The sequence below is a fragment of the Trachymyrmex septentrionalis genome, unplaced genomic scaffold, assembly GCF_001594115.1.
Source record: "Trachymyrmex septentrionalis isolate Tsep2-gDNA-1 unplaced genomic scaffold, Tsep1.0 scaffold62, whole genome shotgun sequence".
Classification (NCBI taxonomy): domain Eukaryota; kingdom Metazoa; phylum Arthropoda; class Insecta; order Hymenoptera; family Formicidae; genus Trachymyrmex; species Trachymyrmex septentrionalis.
In genome coordinates this window covers 2649426-2669212 of record NW_017305800.1, presented here as the reverse complement: position 1 = coordinate 2669212, position 19787 = coordinate 2649426, and the positions used below count along the sequence as shown (strand labels likewise).

Sequence of the window (19787 nt, the reverse complement as noted above, 5' to 3'; positions counted from 1 at the left end):
TATATATCAATCATTAAAAATAAATAAATAATAGAATTTGAGATAATTAATATTAAAATTAAAGGGATTGCATTTATAATAGATGTTATATAATAGTTAAAAAGAAGTAAATGTACAAAAAGCTTTATCTTCTGACATTAAGGTTTGAGAGACTTCATTCAGAAAATATGTGATAATCTGAAACGTCCGAACTTAAACGTCCGTTTAAGTAAGCTCCTCATTTAAATCGCCGAGATTTCTGTTCGCTTTCATTTATGTCGTTGTACATAAATACAATAGACGTAACTTGCTCCAAATTGAGTCTAATTTTATAAGTTGGAAATATCACAGTGCAGTGCATTCCTACCATTTCCTCCACTTGTCACAGTGGTAAAATATCTAAGAGGACAATGTGGCAATCTAATTGGTACAACGAACGATCTACGTCTTATGTCAAGCATAAAAAACAATCATCGGCCACTCGCGGAACGGGCGAGCGAGAAAATAGCTTTTACAGAATTAGAAACACGTCTAATTCGCGGTACTCGCTAATTCGTGAGCACTCTATCTACCCTGCCGTCAAACTTAAATTTAGCTTTTATTTAACGATTATGCATGATCACGATACTCGTGGTGTATACGCGCGGCTCGATTTATTTCAAAACATCGCACATCGGCACGCACACCTTCGGTAACTCAAAGATATCAGAAGAACGAATAATCAATAAAAAAAAATTTCCTAAAAAATCTCAAAATTCTCATTTCTTGAATTTTCAAACCATTAAAAATAAATTTATGTCAATATTCTCCGAGAATATTTGCTCTCAATCGAGTCGTGACAAAGAGATCTCTTATATTTTTATTTACAAATGCGTAATTTACAAAAATTATCCATTTCTGTTCTTTTTGTAGTTTTTACGGATTTTTGACGATTATTGTTGGCGACTACCTTACCGTTTGTGCCAGATTGTTGGCGGTGTCCTGCGCGGCAGCAGCCGCAGCCGCTGCCGAAGAGGGGGTGAGTGGCCGTCGGGGTGGCGGTGGTGCAGCCGCCTGGGGTGGTGCCTGCGGCAGCAATCCAGCCGGATAGACCCAGGGCCCGACACCATAGTATTGCGGTACTACAGGAGGTGGTGCGCCAGCTATCAGCGCTCCTACGTAAGGCTCCTGTCCACTGATAACAGTATAGGGGGCAGTAGGAAAGTTTTGTTGCTGCTGCTGCTGCTGCTGCTGTTGCTGCGCTTGGGACGCGGCTAGGTATTGTTGCTGCTGTTGTTGCTGCTGCTGCTGTAGAAGTTGCAGTTGTTGTGGTGTCGCGCCTTGCGGCTGACTACGGAACAGTGTCTGAAAAAAGAAAAAAAAAATTGAATACGACACCGAGAAGTTTTTTTTCTTTGATAACGTTAACGCCAAATAATAGGCTAGAATAAAATTAATAAACATTAATAAAATACAATAAAAATAATCTTGTTTTTGATAATATTTTTTTTATTTCATTTTTTTAATTTAATTTTTATTCTTATTTAATAAAATTATATCTGCAATAGCTTTAATTTTCGCTAAGTGCACGATATTAAAATCAACCTACAACACCTGCATATAATTATGATCTTGTCTGTTAATTTCTGAAGAAGATAGAAAATATGAAATTAAATGAATAAAATTTATAAATTATCAAAATGGAATTTTCATTAGAATATCGTCGACAATATAATACTGTTGATTGTCTCGGAAGACTTGTTATCATTATTTTTGGAATGGAGAAAAATCTGTCAGTAAAGTAAAACAAAAGATTACTAAAATATTATTTGCAAATCTAAGAAAAAAAGATAAAGATAAATTTAATAAAAATTAAAAGTAATCTACATTGACAAAAACGGATGTCATATCAATTTGCTAAACTCTAAATGTGAGTTTTAAAGTATTGGCCAAGCTACTTAAAAACTGAAGAATTTTAGGAATTTATAGAGAACTTATCTTAAGAGAAAATATTCTCCCCATCCAACATTACAAGCAAAAATTTTCCAAATTTCATCATTCATTAACGTGAAAATGTTATAATACATATTATAGTACGCACAACAATATATTTTCTAGTATTATTTATAATGTTCGTTTTCGCACGTCTCTATATCATAAGTACAAAGTTGCCATATTTATTACGTAAAACTAATAAAAAAATAATTAATCAAAACTTGATATGTCAATATTACAAACACAGATGATAAAACTAAAAATTAACATCTTTGTAAGCCCTTTTGCTTTTTTCACGACGATTTGATATCAAGCTTTCCTGTTAGAACATTGTGTATATTATAAGGAGGAATCATATCACGCGCAAATCGTGCCAGCGGTCGAGATGACCTTTCGGCTTCAAGGCTCAGTGACGGCATCGTATTACTGGGATAATCATACGGACCAGGGTTTTCAACATGAGGATCAAGGCCGGAGGCAGGCGATGCCACTGCCTGAAAGCGGCGCAAAAGACTCGGCATTAAAGTCGAGGAAGACGACCGAGACCATCACCTCCTCCTCCTCCTCCACCTCCTCCTCCACCTCCTCCTCCTTCTCTTCCTCCTTCACCGCCTCCTCCGGTTGGTCGGCCTGGGTCGACGACCCCCCGCGGACGTTCACCGACATGCGTTCGCCTCTTCTTCTGCGTTCTCCGGACCGGTAAGATCGTACCGTGGACTTTTTAATTGACCGACAAACATGCCGTGATTCGGCACGACGCGACGTAGAAACAGCGATAAAGTTACGTACGACGGAAACCTCAAAAGAGTCCAACACAAAAAAAGGTAATAATACTCTTGTGCGATAAACACACGCATTAAAAAAAATGAGACTCTCTTAGTTATTTTTTGTTCGCGCCATTTTCTTTTAAATCTCTCCTTTCGCATAAATTAAAATCTTTCAATCTTTTTTTTTTTTATCAAAGAAAATAAAAGTACATTTATAGAATATTGTCGCTCCGTCATTAAAACTATTAAACTAATGAGTATGATCGGCGGATGAACTTTTTTTTCTAGATACTATCGGTCATCTACGGCATATTATGATATGAGTTACACGGTTTGTATCTACTTGACGATCGATAAATTTAATAACATTTATCCGAGCCCGAGTTCCTTCGACCTTCAAAGTTACGAGAGCTCGGAAATAAATAGGAACATCGACCGAATGGTTGATTCCTTGCACGAAGCGAAGAAAACTTAAACCATTCACGACACGCTCCAACCCTAAGAGGCAACGATGCGTTTCGGGTATTAACCTCTTCCGGAAACGTCGAGCTTGAGTCAAGGCCATAGTTACACCTGACCGTTGCTCCTTACAGGAGAACTCTATTTCTCTTCGGACATCAGATATTTATATATTAGGTTGAGTAAAAAGTCATCGCGTATTTTTTAGCTCAAAGTTGTATATACAATATCTTCGTCAATAATGAATGAAATTCAAATTTAAAAAAAGGGTTTTAAAGCTTGAAATCTCTACTTTTAAAAGCTTATCACATTTTTTAAGTTTATATGAGTTTGATAATTTTTACATACCAAAAACTACGAGCTGAAAAAGACGAAAAATTTTCTTCTCACTTTGTGGATTTGTAACGTGTCCAAAACGAATTTGAGAAAATTTTCGATTACCTATCGTGAAAGCTTGATACTTTCCCTACAAAATTGTTTTTTTTTAATATTCCTACGACTTTTGATTACTGAGTTATCGCGGATTAAATAAAAGAATTATTTTGACTTTAATTGCTCATAACTCCATTAAAAATTGTCGTATCGTATAATTTAAAAAAGAGATTTTTAAAGCTGAAACTTTACTCTATCAAGATATATTTATATTGTTGATAAGAAAGTAATTGTGGTTTTTACTGATAGATGTCTTTTAAAAAAACGCGATGACTTTTTACTTAACCTAATATATAGAGCAGAATTTCTTAATTTATTAATATATTTTTATCACACATTTAAAAAAAATAAATTACACATTTACGTATTTTAAAACAACTTGCTAAATTAGTTTATAATTATTAGTTCAGCAGCACATATAATATTTAATTTATTTATTTTACACAAAATATATTTTATCTGTATTCAACTGATGAGAAAGAAGAAAAGGATAAATCACAGGCCGTTTATTCACTTCTTTTATCTATCGGTTTTATATATTCTTATCTATCGATGCATTTTAACGTAACAAAAATTTTAGACAAAAAGAATAATATAATAAGAAATGTTACATTGTAAGGTGCACACGTGTGAGATGCGAACAGTTCATTAAGGTCAGGTATCGTGTTCAAAAGATTTTTTTCCCCGAACGCGCGCGCTGAACCGTTAATCAAAGAGGCTTCGTCATTGATTGAGACTCGAATTGATACACATCCGACAGGAACAGTCTCATTAAAACGCTAATAGTATATCCTATCCGAAGCAAGTCTGTGTTTATCTCACCACTATTTGTTTAATAAAATCGTTATCTTATCGTCGACCGAATGGTTAACTCGGAACTAGATCGTTATTTCTTCTCTATATCATTCTTCTCGAGTATCTGAAATATAATTACGCGTATTTCTTCTTGTATATCTGATTGTAACAATTACCATTCGTTTGATGCAGTTTGTTGCCAAGTATTTTAGAAATCTGAATTTTTTCGAAATTCGACTTTTATCGATTATTAGTGTATTATTTAATGTCTTACTTTTGAGAGCCGGAAATATCACAAAATCACTCAAACGAAACCTCAAATTAGTCTCGTACGAATCGTTACAGCCTTCACCGCTCTTGAGAAATGAGAAGAGACCGAAACAAACATCTAAATGAAAATTGCGGTGATTTCGCGTAAAAATGGCGGAGTGTCAGAAAAGAGAAGAAAAAAGGAAGAGAAATTGGGTGAAGCACGTCATATCAGAGAGGGACAGTCGATCTCGGGTGAGGAGGCGAACAATGGCGTGGTACATTGTCGTGGGTGAGAATAGGGGTGAGTTACACTCCTGGAAATGAGTCATTGTTGAATATGTAAGGTTTCTGCCGGCGGCTGCAAATCGACCAGCGATATGGAGTCTGATTTCCTAGCTGTTAAAAATATCCGCCGCGATTACCGTCGCGCTTTTCGAAAATACTTCGACGGGAATAAATGAAATGCCGCACTCTTAATTAGAACTATGTGACGTGTAATAAAAACACTTAAGACATTCAAGAAAGTATAAAAATATTTTCTTATTAACCAGAATAAATTCTTATCGGATCTTTTCAGAGATGTGCATAAAACGAGAAGTGTTTTTAAGTTAAATGTCAATTAGTGTTAGTTGTATAAAATCATCAAAAATATCACACGTTGAATGATTATCATAAAAATTATGAAAATCAATCTATATCTTTGATATTAAAACAAACATTACATAAAATTTTATCAAAATTTGATTAAATTAAAAAATCATTAATAAACTGTAATCGCATGGTTAAAATAAGTATAAATAAAGCTAAATCAGCAAATAGTGTGGAATAAAAATATTAAGTTTGATCAATTCTTACGTCAATAAGTAAAGAACTATTTCAATTTTTACTTTGTTGTTTGTCATTTTTTAAATCTAAAACAATCATAGCTAAAAACATATTGTTTAGCTTCGAATAGCATCCATTGGGAAGCCTTTATCAAGTCTTTATCAATGCGTAACAACGCATGGAAAGTATATGTCATTAATTTTAATAGAAGTTACCGCGAAGGACTTTCTAAGCGAAAAAATCGAGGAGCGTATCCGATTACGTAATCAGAAAGGAATCAATTATTATATATATATATATATATGTATATGTATGTATGTATATGTATATAAAGTCTCTCTTATCAAGGTATTATTGTCCCGCAATAATGAACAGAGTACTGACTTTTCTCCTGCACTCATCAGTATCCGGATAGACTTTCACTGATCTGCGATAACCTACTTATTGTCTTTGTTTAATTACTATTTGCACTCTCCTTCCAGCGAGTGCAAGATATCGCATTTTATCTAGCACGTGTCAGTGTATTTCCGCGATATTTTAATTGCCATACGAACAATCATGCATTTTCTTTCGTCGATTAAAAAAAAAAAAATCTTGCCAAATATTTTTAAGTCTCCAAACTAAGAGAAAAGACTTTCCTGGAAGAAAATTTTCAATTCTGTTTTATCAATAAATTTCTTCTTTATATTTTATTTATATAATTGCTTGTTACAAATGCAATTATTGTAATACTTTAGGCGCAAAAGCCGGATTTTCTCGCGGAGGCGTCAGGCGCAAGTCGGAAGGTTCAGCGAAAGGCTTTTGATCACCGACTTACGAAAAAGCGTAGCGTAACGAATGATATAAGAACGATTAGGTAAGAGATATTCCATTGCTGAATTCCTTGCGAGTCATCCGCGGAAACGAGTTTGAGAGTGACGAAGGTTCGACGACCTTCCTTCTCTCTGCGCGTCTCTGTCGTTTGCCTTTCATAACCGGTGCGTTTTAATATTTATCGTTGGTTCATCTCTATCGTGTCGCGTGCATACATTCTCGGGAACGTCAAACATTTCAATTCCGATCGGCTATCGATTCGTCCGATTTTTTATTGTTGACTGCCAACATGATCGTTTCCAAGAAATTTGATTTCGACAACACATTTTTTTTAAATCGACAATAAATAATCTCTTTTTAAATTTGAAAATAACGTATCTACTTTCGTGATACATGTTCGATACTTTTTTTCAAACCTTCAATTACAGCTATAAATAATCCAAGTTATTCCAAAGCGTCTTATTTGAAATATAGAATGCAAGTGAATCCTCTACTTTACGGTAATTGAGTAGAGAAGGGTTCAAAGATTTTTTTTTTACTTGCAATCTAGAATCTCATAGTACCCCAATCATACAGACAAGTATACAATCATAGATAGATAGTATCAATCAGTACAGAATGTACAATCGTCTAAAAATTTTTGCTTCGTCTGTCCAAATGACCCGTTACTGTAGTCAAGAGTTGAATACGAATTTATAAGCAGTCTAGAAAGGATAAAGGATACCAGTTCTTCAATAATGGACAAAAGTTTCTTATTTAGACTGTCAGATATTAATTATTTATAGTGTTTTTGTAATATTACTGACATTTTAGCGTGCTAATATGATTTATTCCGTAGATTATGTTTTATTCGGAAGCTTGATTCTACGCTCTATATAATAAGGCGTCGCTGCCACTTGGAGATCAGGTCATCAACACCGTGTGCATCCGATGTAGGTATTGTTGCTAATCTCGCATAGGGTATGCATCCGTTACCGCGTCTTATCGCATCACATTGTCACAATCGCGAAAATTAGTAATAATAACGCGGATGTTTCACGAGCAACGGAGATCGTGGCAACAAGATTCCGAAAAAAAAAAAAATAAAAAAAAATAAAGAAATAAATAAATAAACTCCATCCGAGAAAAATTCCATCCAGTAAAAAATATTAAACATTTGAAGCGAACTATTTTTCTTACACAAGAAAGAAGCCATACGTAACGCTGGCGAATACGTAATGATGCGAAAATAAAAAAAAATATCAATATAAATTACGCCATCGAGAGTAACATATAACGTATATTGTCTCGATCAATGTTTACTTTTTCCTCAAACAAATTTACGATTCTCTCGTGAATTGCGTCCCCTGTCATTCACAAACGTGTATAGACTTTTCGCGACAGTACCACGTGAAAATCAATAATTCGCACGTGAAAGATACGGGGTAATGTATACAACGAAATCTGGATTCAATTCTAATTCAGCGTTATGGAAAGTTCTGCCGACTAGTTCGCGGTGCATATTACCGCTCGCAGATGCATAAACGTTTCACCGCCATTCATTCCGAAAACTCTCTGGCTTGGTGGGCGCATATGTGCGCGTGAATGCGTCGCGGAAGAACAGTTTAATGCCTGCAAACGATTTATCTCGTTCGCACAGCGCCAAACAATCTTTTGCGCATTTTAAGCTACTATTTTTTATCTAAAAATTTCTCCGATAAATGATTTAACATATGTTCGAACGTGTAATTAATTTTATTAACTAGAATTCTATTAGGTTTAGTAAAAAGTCATCGCGTATTTTTTAGCTCAAAGTTGTATATACAATATCTTCGTCAATAATGAATGAAATTCAAATTTAAAAAAAGGGTTTTAAAGCTTGAAATCTCTACTTTTAAAAGCTTATCACATTTTTTAAGTTTATATGAGTTTGATAATTTTTACATACCAAAAACTACGAGCTGAAAAAGACGAAAAATTTTCTTCTCACTTTGTGGATTTGTAACGTGTCCAAAACGAATTTGAGAAAATTTTCGATTACCTATCGTGAAAGCTTGATACTTTCCCCACAAAATCGTTTTTTTTTTTTTAAATATTCCTACGACTTTTGATTACTGAGTTATCGCGGATTAAATAAAAGAATTATTTTGACTTTAATTGCTCATAACTCCATTAAAAATTGTCGTATCGTATAATTTAAAAAAGAGATTTTTAAAGCTGAAACTTTACTCTATCAAGATATATTTATATTGTTGATAAGAAAGTAATTGCGGTTTTTACTGATAGATGTCTTTTAAAAAAACGCGATGATTTTTTACTTAATCTAATATTAACTGCAATGTAAATATTATTTATGTAATAACGGTTACGAGTATACGTACGACGCAAGAATAAAATGTACCGTGGAAGAATAAAATATACGACTCTATTCCACCTTCGGTAATCGGTACATCTACCTGAAATCTTTTATTAAGTTCCAAGAGCGACCGAACTTTCACGCCAGCATGTGAGGGAAATTAAACGGTCGTAATCTCTCTCTAAAAAAGAACGGTGCCATATATCAAAAGATCGTTTGGTTTTACGAGAAACGGATGAGGCACGATATACATTCTCATGAAAGTTGGGGTATCCGCGTGAAATAAAAGTACAGCGACGACAAACCGCGGCGGGAGTCCGTTACTTCACCGCTCCGGAGGCACCGTTAGCTCACCTGGCTGCGTGTACGGAATATACAGGGTGCCGCGAAGAGAAAGAGGTCCACGGTTCGTCGTACGAGATCCGCTTTCCGCTTGCATGGCGACGTGCAACCCATACATCGTGCGATTCGTGTCATTTTGATTGCGACGTGGAAAATGCGGGCTGAGGGGAACGACATTAACCCGCTTGACTATGTCTTTCCTCTTCCGCATGATATTGATGTACTGACTCGCATTGAACACGGTTTCAGTCCGGTTCTCTCTGTCACAACCGCCTCCTCTATGTGGCATTGACCTCCGCAAATGACAGATTGAGAAGCGGTAAATCCGACAAGTCTCTCTCTCTCTCTCATAGAGCAACGAGATAACTTGATTTTGTAGAACGTGATATGTAATAATATTGTACGGAATTTCATGTATTTCACGTTGCTTTAGTAATAATTTTTGTACAATGTCATATAATTAGCTCGATTCATTTACAGAAGTGTTGTATCGTTGCGCTCAATTTATTGTCCTAGTTGTCACGATTGACCTCATAGAATGCGGGAACAATTGACGATACTCTGCATTGAGGACAGTAACAAATCTGCTGGTATAAGCGAAGGGAACTATACGTATCCGGAGATGTTTTCGTTTCCATGCGAAGCCTTATGACGAAAGTAACGAGGGCAAACATTCACGTTGCATTTATTACGACAAAAAGAGGTCAAGGGTCAAGGTGTATGCGAGGCACAATTTTGAGATGACTCGATGCAACTGCAAGTCACGATGCAATATGCCTTAGCTCTTCTTCGCTGTCGAGGCAGAATTATTCCAAACATAATTGGGTTTTGTTAAAGACGTCTATAGAGTAAGCTTAAACACTCGCATTAATTGGATTACTAATATAAACTTTTGATGTGTGATACTATCAAGTCGACTGTATCGTTTAAATGCAGAAACAGTTCACTGGAGGATAAGTAAAAGCTACTACTAATTCGGCAACGAATTTATATTTGAAAATATAAAGATAAACGTAAAAATATATCTGCGAAAGAAGATACTAGATGCAAGAGTAAATCTGGCTTTTATCAAATGAGATATTGTCAAGAAGAAACAAGATTTGGCCGAGTCACGAACATCACGATTCGCTACTCTGCGTATATCGATCGAGGTATTGTCGACCGTGCTATGACCGTATTACGAATAATAAAAAGCCAATCTGATCGCATTTTTGAAGCGCGCAATCTTCTGCACGAAACGTGTGAGTCAAGTGAACATCACGAGATTTGTGACAAGCCATAGCACTACAGTGGCACTGTTTTCGCCTGAGCAGGTATAAATCATAATTCTGAAGAAAGTCTATCATACATGTATGTCGTTATTTCTCAACTCTGTTATAATTCGCGTTATAATTTATCCAGCAATTTTTACATCAATCGTATTTCGTTAATTCCGAAATCTCGTTAGCTCTATTCTGTTTAATGAAAATTCTAAAACACAGATCTGTTTATACATTTAGTTCGAGTTTCATGGCCGAGTGACGCGGTACGCTTCTGCAGAAATTTGATAGAGTTCCGATGGATAAAATTCAATTATTTTAACATTTCATTGAGTAACAAAATCGAATTTAATTTGTGTGTAACGTTTACTTTTAATTGTTTTAACTTATTTCATTTAATCCCAATTTTGTAATCGCTGTATATGCGGAATAATACGGATATATATATATGTTCCATATCCCACGTAATATCAATTACGATCGCTAAGATATTGATCTCGGTACGTTTCCCCCTCGCAATACTTCTTCCTTCGATTTTGCAAAAATCACGATGCGTCACTTTCCGTCGCGCTATTACATAAAATTACGCTATCACAAATCAGCCGAGACCGTAAATCGAATTGCTTCCCCGGGGATATCCCGTTCTCATAGCGCGCCAGGAATATCGTCGTCGTGAAACATGGTTGAGCGCGATTTGCGAAATCGTCTATCGCGGCGCGTTCCAGATTACGTGTCGCCGGCAGCGGCGGGACGGCGGCAACTTTCTAAGTGTACAGGTTGCGACGAGAGCACCGAGTGTCTCGGTTTTTTTTTTCTTTTCTTTTTTCTTTTTTCCCCCCCCCCCCCTAGCAGGTAGGTACCGGTCGGTTAATCGCGCGGGCGATGGACGGAGAACCGCTGCTGGCCGCCAATGCTCCACGGCGGAAACCGGTTCCTTCGGCATCGCGAACCGATCGATTTGACCCGAGCACACGGTCGACGTACAAACACCCCTCCCGCCGTTCGTTCTTCCCCGCTGCCGGCGGTTGTACCGTTTTACCGGACCACCGATGGATGACTCGAGAACTCTAAGAACGGGAAGTTTAACGAAAAATGCGGTAAAAAAAAAAAAAGCGACAGACGACAGGGAACTACGTTCTATAAGCGTTTATCGGCAAACAGAGAGTCTGATGTATCCCCGGCTGTTAACGTTATTAACGTTCCGCTTATAGAGCTTCTGGAGATATAAGTACGATATATAAGTAGGATAAATAGAAAATACGGAGAATTATAAATGAGGAAATTATCGTAAAGCTAACGGAGATCGTAAAAGTAATAAAAGGTAACAAAGATATCTACATACGAACTTTTAATAGTATATATACTTCGCGTAATATCTTCTTACTATAGATTAACTTGTCTCTTTTCTCTCTCTTTCTTTCTGCACTTGTCTCTTTTTTTTCTTTTCTGTACGAAACCGCAGTGAGAACTACGGAGAATCGATTTGCTCCGAGGAGATTTTTTTATCGTCACGGGAATCGAGAGAGGCGCGAACGTTCTCTTTTGTAATAGGTGCCTCGGCCTGAACGTTCCCCGATCAAGCCAGTCGAGAAATAATAGCAAGAAAAATTTCCGCATGCAACAATCTCGTAGCTACTACAACACGCGTGTGAACTTACAACGGACCAAATACGATTTGTATCTTTTTAGGGGGGCTTTTACTTCTCCCGTTGAACTGATACGGAGAGAGTATACCGCGTCCGCAGTATCGAAATTTCCGTCAGCGACAAAGTTCTGCGCGGAAATATCTTAAACGGTATCGGCGCGACTCGTTTAAAAATAGCGGGAAGCACCCAGCTTAAGTATGACGGACTCGGAGCCAATAACGGTCAGAAATACGAAGCAACGGACAATCAGCGGCTCCGAATGGAGAGCAGAATGGGCAGGAAGAGGAATTCGCAAAAAAGATAATCGCGGGAAAGGAAGAAGAGAAACATCCGTAAAGTGTCTGCGGCATTAATGACGAGCCGCAACCCCCGTGGTGGACGCATCGAGACTCTTTGAACAATAGCTATTGTAGTCGTTTATATCGTCAACGCGGCTATCCCTGTTATACAGAGAGACGCTAGCCTAGTTGCAAAATTCAATTATAATAAACTGACCGTTCTCGCGCGCGCACGCATTTACCCCGTGGGGTAAGAATGAAAGAGAGGCAAGGGAGGGAAAGATACGTAGGAAGCGTGGGTAGGATCGTGCAGGGTGGGTACAGGTCGCGTGATAAGGGTCGCATTGCCACACCTTGATACTAGATACCCCTCTTCGTGGTAGCTTTTAACCAAATGACGCGGATTTTATTATTGGATGGTGCCTCTTACAAGGGTGCGGCCGAGCTATACCGTCATCCTACCGGTATTAATGCGCCTCCACCGTTGCTAACCGGCCTCGCCTTATTCGCGTTTTTGCCCTCTTTCTGATGAGTGTTACCGTGAAGTCCGACAAAATAAACTGTCTACACGCGAGTCCGTTAGAACGACTCAAAGACCGATCGGTGTGGATGACCTGAGATAGACCTGCAATGACGTTTGATGCTCGCAATGAAAATCTACCGCAAATTTTGTACAAGGGAAAACGTTGTAAATTGAAGATCTCAGAAGAAACAGCCAGAAAAGTTTCCTTTTTAACATTTCCAGAAAGCAAAAAGATCTCTGCTTGATGTTATCCTTTACGAATTACGAATTATCAGAATCATAAATAATTACAAGCAATTAAAGCAAATTAGTACAGCAAAAGATATGTACGGATCTGTATAAAAGATATTAGAAAATATCCTCTAGAAATTAATAATAATAATAATAATTTTATTGCACGCACTTACAAGTTGAATTTAATTATAATTTGAAATTATAAAAAAGAAAAAAGAGAAAAGAAAAAAAAAATTAAGTGCTAGCAAAAGGCAAAGTATTCCGAAATCTCTAAAAATACATCTCGCACTAATTATTGTCGAGGAGTTGTAAGAGATCACTTTCGCGTGCGTCGAAACCGCGATTATATCGCAATGGTATATTAAGACCCACGCTGCAATTGCGCTCTCGAGGCATTACTCTTACGAAAATTTCTCCGCGCGCAACGCTCTACGCTGCGTAAGAACAGTGGATTTAAGAGCATTCTCATGAGAATCCGCCGAGCGGGAGAAAACGAACGTTCGACGAATTTCCTAAAGTTCTCATGGCGGTGCAACACGCTTCACGGGTCCTCTTCATCTCCATTTAATGAAAATAAACGCGTGGAAAATTGCGCAAGAAAGCGTGTCGGTGCACGAGTGCCGGGCCGGGCGTTTTGTAAAGCGTCAACGATTTTCGATTCGACTGATGAACAAAGAAATTGGAAAGTTCAAATCTCTCGTAGGCTCAATAAACAAGATGAAATAATGGAAATGCAACAAAAAAAAAAAAGAAAGGATAGGAAATGCCAGCGAGAAAGCGTATAATCGCATCAAGCATTTTTCTCATTATCAACGAAATCGTAAGTCGCAGCCTGTAAAAAGTAGTTCATCGTCATTAAATAATTCATTTGTGTATTTTTACAATTTTAACGCTTTTTCTTACTTATATATCTCTGCCTTATAGAAATCGATTAACGCGCTAGAGAAACTAAGGGCAAGGAGAACTTAGTAAAGTTTGAGAAATAAGTTAAGGAAATGACGCGTAAATATACGCGTGTCTGATACGATTCAAGGTGGAAGAAGTCGTGTTTAATTTTTCAAGAAAAATTTTCCACTTCCCTTCAAATTCTCTCCGAGTGCTGAGTGAGTTAACTATTTCTAGTGACGTACATGCAGAGGCGGGGGAACAGACCAATTAATTTTATTAAAGGGGACGAGAGCCGCGTGACGTGGGCGCGCGCGGTGTAACGTTATATGGCCACACATCTTGCAACGTCGATTTTATTAGGCCGTTATCGTACAATAATGAAACACGCTCTTGTGTTCACCGTCCCTGTCGCCGTTTCATCGTAGAGACAATACGGTGCCCGTCCTTGCGAACTTTTACTGCGCGCGTACACAGGGATGTATCTCAAACAAATCTACGAAAAAAGCTAATCACAAAGCTGGATTATTTCTAACGGAGAAAGGTATTTTCTATTTTTTTTTTTTTTTTAAACACGTCTATATTTCGTTAAAACGCTGCGAAAATCGAAGAAAGAGATCGTATGTATTTTAACAATTATCCATATTTAATGCTAAAAAAAAAAAAGAAAAAGGTGAAAAGAAGGAAATTTCAAAAACTATGCGAAAAATACGCTCGCATTTTTCAATATCATAATTTACGTACACCCTGTATGCGACACGCGCGATGTACCTATCACCGCCAGGCGATATGATTCGATTTTTCCGGCAAGAGAGCACCGAAGTTGTCTCGCGTGGCGATATCAGATTTATCATCCGCAGCGGCATGTCGATAGATGGGATATATGTAGATGGCCAGGTAGTGGATGGATAGATGGATAAGGACGAGGCTAGAATAGCGTTCGCATTCGCGCGTAGATCCACCGGCGATCAATACGCATAAAGGTGTCATTACGTCTCGCGTAGCGTCACGTGGTCTCTTATCAATGTTTGTCCCTTGCAACAGGAAAGAAAGCTTGCCAATCGTTTTCTTTTTTGTTTCTTCGAAGCCGCGAAGCTTAGGGATTAAAGCGCTCCTCGAAAAACACGGTACCCAATTCTCCTTCTCGCAATCTACAAATCGAATAAAAGTGTCTTGTTTAGAAGTAATTTTAAGTTGGGAAAGAGTACCAAATGCATATCATAACGTATTCGATTGGTTGAGTAACGTTGCCTTCGACATTAATTCCTCCGAGTTCTCGATATACAAAATCCCAAGAGGGTATACAGTGTTGTTACACGCTGTATACCACCCCCCGTTCGTCAATTTATGCTCGAACGAATAAATGGTTTTATACGCGCGACTTCGTCGTGACGATAAGAGTATACAAATATAGATGCGATAACAAAGAGAGAAAAGGATGAACGACGAATTATGAGCGAAAGATATTGACGTAGTTAGATATGCCAGAAAATGGTGACCGCTGAAGAAGAAAAGGCCGGCTCGCGCTATGCGCTAAATGCGGCTGTTGGGGGTTGATTTTAATACCCTCTCTCGGTAGAGAAACGTTGTGGTGGATGTGACCTTTATGAAATGCTACAACCTTTGTAGATCCTGATTGCACTTCTTCACGCACACGAACACATGTGTTCGCGGACACGTCACACACATACACTCGTCGCACTGTACGTACGAATGCGCGTTCATTGGCGAAACGTAAATGTATTCTAATCGCACTTCCACATATCCGCCACGTAGGCAAAGCGAACCCGCACATACGCTTGTCTTACGGATGCCCTGACAGTATAGGAGCCATTGTTTTTGCAGTTACATCCGTGCGGTATACCGAGCGATCCGTTATTAGCGGTACCTAACCGGAAAGAGGACTTTCTCCACGAAAAAAGAATCGATGTGAAAAAAAAAGATAATTTTTTTTTTTTTACATAAAGCTTCACTTTCTCTAGAAGACCAAAAAACATAAAAAAAATTGAAAATTGATTTTTCCTTTATTTTCGATTGATTCTATCAATTCTTTTCTCGTTATAGAAATATAAACGAGATTATCCTTATGATTTAGAAATATTTTATCCGTCAATTTCAATTACTTCATATTTTTTTTTTGTGTGTTGCTCGACGATATTTTTCCGTTTGCAAAATTTAAAATATCCTCAGCGTGAAAAATGTATAATTTGAAAATGCAAGGCTGCATCTTTCCCTCCGTACAGTCGTAAAGAGAACCGTTAACAGGAATCTATTGCATCGTACAGATAAGCATCGTTTACATTTTCCACTTCGCCCTTTATCACCTCCCCGCCGCGATTGATATTACCTTTCGATACACCCCGTATATATAGGGCGTACATATATCACGCTCGAGGCGTTAGCACACATCATGAGAGAAAGAAGGCGAGTGCACGCCCGCACATGTGTACGTGTCTATGTATGCGTGGGGGAGGCTTTCGTGCCAACCCCCGACGTATACTCGTCCCGGAACCACCGACGTTAAGTCTACCATGTTGCTAGACGTGGCGCAAACCGTTGGAGAACCGTCGTCGATCGATGAAAATGTGGCTCCGCGCACGGTGCCGTTTACATACGTTTACGTAAGTTTACGCGCCGCCGCGAGGATCCGGGCCTCAGTTGGAAATTGCCGGTCGTTTATAACTTGGCCCAGGCGGGGGGGGGAGGGGAGGGGGGGCTCGGTAAATTCGATTGCATCGCAAATACGGACTGAGTGACTTCATTCTCGTGGGTGCCGACAGATCTGCGAAAATGTCTATCATTTCGATCACGATCGAGGATGTAAGATTTCGTTGATTGCGACGGATATTAACACGTGCTTTCAACTCGAATGAATATCGGAATATATCGGAATAATGGACGGGATCACAACTGAAAGATCGAAAGCGATCTGAGCCCGTGTTTATCGATTCAATTACTTCATCTCCTCAATACAAGTTATGTTGCTTCATAAAAATTCGCCGGTTCGTCTGTATGCGAACTTGTATCATCACGCATGAAATAACCCGGCGAGTCGCGCAGGAAACGAAGAACATGTCGACCCAATGATCGCCGTCGAGCAACGGTACTTTGTTGGTCATAAATGTTGGCTGACCGTTAAGTCGACTCTTTTCGAGTCTCCATTACGTCGCGTCGAGACGTTTCGTCTCTTTTCGTATTTTCTGCCGGGCCAAGTCTTCGAACTAAACATAGCCAGTGAATCAATCAGGGAAATAAAGATTCTGATTTCGTAGATCGGAGCCAGATATGAACCATAACCGTACAACAAATGAATTAATATATTACATATCGATGTGGGTTTTTGGCAAACTCTTACACGATAATGTCACGTTATTCTTTAACAAATTGATTTTCAAATTTAAGAACTTCCTGACGTCTCTCTCTTCCAAGTAAAATTAATCGCGCAGAGAATGTACATATTATATCTCATATTTTTTTTACAAGCAAAGAGAATATACGGAAAAAAAGAATTTAGATTGTTTCGCATTCTTCATCTATGTATTTATATTATTTCGAATGTTTTATGTAACATCAATCATCTCTCGTTTTTTTTTTTACCACATTTTTTACGCACTATTGAAGCAAGCTGAATATAAAACCCATAATTACGTATATAAAATTGATTAAATGTTTTTAAAAAATATAAAAAGCGTATTTATACATTGAAAAAAAGTGTACTAAATCAAACTTTCTAAATTAAAATTTCTTTGAATAGTACTAAGTAAACATTTACTTGTAGTAAATATTTACTGGATAAAAAAAAAACGACGGTTAAATCAAACAAATGGTTTTTTTTTGTATCGAATAAATGTTTACATTCAATAAATATTTACTTAGAACTGTTCAAACAAATATTTATAAAAATTTAATTTTTTGTCCAGTGTGTTTGTTTTTAAAGAATCGATTGCATTCCTCGCGATAATAAAAAGTCGCAAATTTTTTTTTTACATCTGTGCTTTTCCACTCCAAAATTCTTTAGAATTTGTAAAGCGTTGAATTGTACACTATGTGATAAGTAAGCAGCTGTTGATAAGCCAGCCTTTGACACCGTCGCTTTTGCAAAACACACTGCTTCGAGCTGTAAATTCATGCGATTCAGGCGGCAGAATCCCTTAGTAGGTTCCTCTCATCGTGAAACCTTGCTCTTGATATTTACCACCTGACGCAATATAACGCGCGCGCGAGAATTGAACGGAATGTGGAGCAGCGCGGTGCGGTGTGTCGCGCGCGCCAAGAAAAGCGATCGAATTTCACGTGCAACGGGCAGTTTACGCTACTCTGCTGCATCGAAATCGCGAGCAGCGATCAGTGGCTACGAACCTTGATGCGGATTACCAGCCGTGCTAGGGTTATTCAGCGTTAAACACTAGCAACAGACCCGTAGTTAGCTGGAGTTTTGGACTATCCAATTCCGTGTGCGACACATTGAAATGTCAGAGAACGGAATACCTATTAGAAAATGATAAAGAGGACGTACATTCTTTCCCTTAAATTTGATTAAAACTGCGTAAAATACAAATTTACAACGCGCCGCTGTTATTGTATTTTATATCTATTTGTTATTTAATTACCGTTTTCGAACGATTTCAAATCCAATTTGCGAATGCTTGCAATAAAGTTGTCATTATCATCATTATATTCTTCTGTGATGAATAAATGATACCTTTTATAAAATCCACTTTGGACATGCTTTCAAGTTAAAAATGACTCTCATAATTATCGTCATCATACCCATGCCGTATCTTTTATTCCAAACTGCTCCGACCGCTGATGAAGCATTGCCCGAAATCTCGTGAAGACAAGGGAGAAAATGCCGTTGCGGCATTTTGGCGCGGCGGTGATAAAAAATTCCTGACCACAATCCTGACCACCAACGTCGCGATTATCGGTCAGTTCGCACACGAGCTAACTCGGGCGATCGTTATGAATTATCGTTGCGACGCCGCGATGGCCTGACAACTCCTCCCTCCGTTTTACGCCCCTGTCGTTTATTGTCATGTGTGACAAGCGCGATCGACATTTATTATTTATACGGAATCGTGCCCGTCGTGCATGCCGCAGCTCTCTTATTCGAAGAAAGAGTTCGCCCGCGTTTGACCCGACTCTACTCTCCTTCTGGTCCCTCCATAAAGTGGCGGAAGAGGCGGTTTCCGGAGAAAAAGAGAGAGAGACGGCCGGTCGTCGGCGGAAATTCGTCACGATAAGTATAATCGTGGATCGCGTCGTCGTGGCGTGCCGAGAAACGCGTCGCGCTTTGCGTGGCTGAATAATATTCCGAAGTTTCGGCTCAGATAATGTGTAATTCGGAATAAATTCTATCCGTATTTTTGTTTACACGTCGCAAGTTGTAATTACAAGAAACTTTTTGTTACAACTAACGGCAAATTATAATCCATTTACATGCGAATGTATAATTAAATAGTCTTATCGCAGCTCATCGCTGCTTAATCCATATTTAATTTTATCTTTTAATTTTCCGAATTAATTCTCATTTCTACGTAATATCTCGCCTATTAGTGCAACGTTGCGTTTGAGTAGATTATGAAATTCACTCGCAGGTTGGTCTTCTCTAAAGTACCTACTCTAAATTGTCATTTAAAAAGCATTCCTGTTGATTAATATCCTTGTACTTTCGATCGCGTGTTGGCGATAGCATAACATTTCTCCCATTTTTCATGCAAATTTTATGACCTGTCTTGTCCTTGAGAAACCGACATAAAAATGAAACAGCGTGTTAAAAAGAAAAATTAAAATCACTATAATTTCGTTCACAGAAAGTGATATTTCGTCACAGATATGTTATCAAACTGCCGAACTAATATGTAAATCATGAGATATTAGGGTATGTAAATCTTCAGAAAATTTCTAAATAGATTCTTCGTGATCAAATTTACAGATGCCAACATGATAACAAGTAAAAAAAGAAAAAAAAAGAAAAAAAAAGAAAAAG

The 19787-nt window shown here is 38.0% G+C and overlaps 1 protein-coding gene across 9 annotated transcripts in view; it reads right to left on the bottom strand.

Annotated features, from left to right (window-relative positions):
* Positions 1–19787, bottom strand: part of LOC108752852 (pumilio homolog 2) — an 86432-nt gene that overhangs the window by 7666 nt on the left and 58979 nt on the right. For all 9 annotated transcript variants that reach the window (XM_018494000.1, XM_018494003.1, XM_018494004.1 and 6 more), the window contains one exon: positions 934–1323. In XM_018494000.1, coding sequence (XP_018349502.1) covers positions 934–1323 — 390 coding nt within the window. The remainder of the gene's footprint in view (positions 1–933; positions 1324–19787) is intronic.